A 3,134-nucleotide genomic window follows, 5' to 3' on the forward strand; every position below is an offset into this window, starting at 1 on the left:
CCCCCCCCCCCCCCCCCCCCCCCCCCCCCCCCCCTTTTCTAGCCCAACTTACAGCTTGTTGTCGGGGACCCCAGTCTCAGCACAGGCATTGAAATACCAATTAACTACATGTTGCCCGTTGTCTGAGGTGCACTTTTGATTCCGTAGATTTACAAAGGACAAGTATTCCTGTAACTCTCAGCCACCACTACATGTGGAATCCAGTTTCTGTTTTAGGAGCACCACCCCTTCACTGCTACTGAATCAATGTGTTGCTTGTAACTAGCCACCTTATAAATGCCAAGTAAACTGCTGTGCATCAGTGTGATGAAGCACGCCAATTAGTGATCAGCCACATCTGAGCATGTGTTTCTCTGTGGAGGAGGCAGTTGCCACAATGATCAAGGTATCACTTAGTTCCCCCCTTTGCATGCAACACTACTACTCCCCCTCTAAACAAAGTAAATCAAGCATGATTGATTGCTTGACAGATACACTTCCTGTCTGCCACAGACTGTTTGACTGTCACTTCAAAGAATGCCTACTGTACCCACGGACGGAGCAGTGTTGATGTTTTACTGCAGTTGCTTGTAGCTGCTGTTGCCCACGGGAAACTCATTTGCACACTGCACTTTTGTGGTGCATCTCTAACTGGTTTATATCAGGTAGCTGAATTTACAACGCAGCAGTTGCATGTAGATGTGGAGCTCCCCTCCCCTGTGTGGGCCGCGCTGTTGACAGAGTAACAAAGTAAGCCTGCGTGTATGAGGGTTCGTGCCTAGCCCTTTGCATGGCAAGTGGATTGCTGTAATGTGTCGGAGGTCAGTTAGGGCTGTTTAACAGTTTTCATGACGTCACTTTCAGCCTTGACTTCAGAAGGCTGGATGATGGTAGCCCCCCAGGGTACGGCAACAACAGGTGGGCCAACAAAAGGATGTAGGGTTGTGTGTACAGTATGTATGCGAGAGACAGTTTGATCCTCCATCTTGTCCAAATCCCTCCACAAGCCACTCTCACCTTCATGTATGTGTGGTAGTACCGGTATTTTACTTTGTAAAAAAATCGAAACCTTGGATTTGCACTTAAACCAGACAGTTGATTTATCAACTGAAACAAAAGACAAACGGCTATAAAACATATATACAATATTGTAAACATAAGTGACCCATTCATTTTTAGTGAGTATATATTTTAAACCGTTGTGTTTGGTGTGGTGTCATCAGTGTTTATTGTCTTTTCTGTCCATCTGTGTAATGACAGTGCCCAGCAGAGGAACACAGCTGCAAACAAAAAGAGGGCCATACCTAACCAGGTACGTTTTATCTCTCGGCTCTGGCCTTTTCACCAATTCCAGGTTTAATCTCCCTTGACTGATTTTCCCATTACCAGCCTATTAAGGTGCTGACTCACCAAGGAGATCGTCGGTCCAAGTTGGGCCGACAATGGACATCCGTCACCCTAGTTTTGCAGTGTGTCGAGTACCGTCAACACTATTCAGTATTTTTCGGCCAATTTAACAACGTCATTGGTGAGAGGAACCCATGTGATTGGCTATTCAGCTTAAGTACATTAGTGCACAAGAAACGGTAGAAAAACTGTAGGGAGGAATCTGATCAATCAAATGCAGACAGGGCTATCTCTTCCTCTCCCTTTGCACCGTAATTGCTGCTAAACTGAGAACTGAGACCCCTAGCAACCACACTGGCTAACTAGCCAGCTGGCCGAACACTAAGTTGGCAAAATGTAACAAGTGAATGTTTCATTCACACACCCTTGTGCATAGGAAAGCCCATTGCTATAAGCCGATGATTGACAACTTTATTTACTAATTTTCTGTAACCAGTGCAGCATGAAGGCATGTTGGGTGGAATAAGCAGAAGTAAAGCATAAGGACTGTGCCGCTGCTGGCTGGTTTAGGCAAACACTGTTTTGTCGTATGTATCATAGCACCGGCTATATATCCGATTTACCTTTTTTGAATGACTAAAAGATTATTATCCGCCTGCTGGCACGGAGAGTTATTTCCCCTCACGCAGGCGCAGAACATACATGCTAGTTGGCTGGTGACTGTAGTCTTTGTGTTGTGTTCAAGTGCAACTATTTGCCCAGACACAGGCTGCGTGAGAGGCGATGTCACAGTCGACCTTCGTTGCCGCTAGTTGTTTGCTCTCTGCTTGGTGTGTCAGCACCTTTTAGTCAACTATGTGAATATATCTCAATCCAGCAGTGATTTAGCCAATAGGCATTCATACGGTATATTTTGACCTATCTAATGTTAACAATACCTCCCCTGTACATCATTTTAAATACTGACTGTACTTAGTCCCATTGATTTTTAATCTTCATAATGAACTGGCTTTGTCCGCAATGTTGTGAAGCTAGTACTTTTCCTTTAATGTTGTGTGCATACTATTATTTAGCCAATTATGATATATGTATATATGTATATAACATGTATTTGTAAGATCCAGAAACATGATTATAATGCTGATAGTCAGCGTTAGAGATTGCAGTTTCAGTGAGAGGGAACTTAAAGAAGACTCCACTTCTTGTTTCCACTACTATTATTAATTGCTGTTTGCATGTGACCCAGGCATGTTGATCTACAGCGAAGCAACAATTAATCTCAAAATAATGTTGGTTGTTCTGTTGCCTTCGCATTAACACAAGCAGCTTGTTTTATTGCAATTCAGTATGTGCATGGACCTTGCACCTATCAACTCTAGCTCATATGACATAACCAAATTGTGGTATACTTGAAGTAATTCTAGTTGCATGTAACTTTCTTGCTCTCTTTGTCTGTCTGTCTGTCTGTCTGTCTGTCTGTCTCTCTCTCTCTCTCTCTCTCTCTCTCTCTCTCTCTCTCTCTCTCTCTCTCTCTCTCTCTCTCTCTCTCTCTCTCTCTCTCTCTCTCTGGTTGTCTCATTGACTATTGCTTTTCTGTTTCTTCCTATTCTTCCTTTTGAACCTGTCACCTCTTTTTTTCCCAACCTTTTCTTGATCTTTCATTTTTGACTGTCTCTTACTTAATTCCTATTCTCTCCTTCTAACTTTCCACTTGCTACCTCTTTCCCTCTCCCCTCATCCTCTCTCATCTATCCCTCATCTTTGCTTGCCTGCTTTCTCATTTCTTTGGGCTTTGGTTTTATACTGCC

The 3,134-nt window shown here is 43.5% G+C and overlaps 1 protein-coding gene across 10 annotated transcripts in view; it reads left to right on the plus strand.

Annotated features, from left to right (window-relative positions):
- Positions 1-3,134, plus strand: part of dnm2a (dynamin 2a) — a 33,961-nt gene that overhangs the window by 20,712 nt on the left and 10,115 nt on the right. For 5 of the 10 annotated variants that reach the window (XM_034895374.1, XM_034895372.1, XM_034895371.1 and 2 more), the window contains exons 13-14: positions 844-897; positions 1,240-1,291. In XM_034895374.1, the coding sequence (XP_034751265.1) occupies positions 844-897; positions 1,240-1,291 (106 nt within the window). The remainder of the gene's footprint in view (positions 1-843; positions 898-1,239; positions 1,292-3,134) is intronic. The other 5 variants (XM_034895377.1, XM_034895379.1, XM_034895380.1 and 2 more) reach the window with 1 other exon arrangement.

This window comes from Etheostoma cragini, chromosome 15 (genome assembly GCF_013103735.1).
Source record: "Etheostoma cragini isolate CJK2018 chromosome 15, CSU_Ecrag_1.0, whole genome shotgun sequence".
In the NCBI taxonomy this organism is placed as follows: domain Eukaryota; kingdom Metazoa; phylum Chordata; class Actinopteri; order Perciformes; family Percidae; genus Etheostoma; species Etheostoma cragini.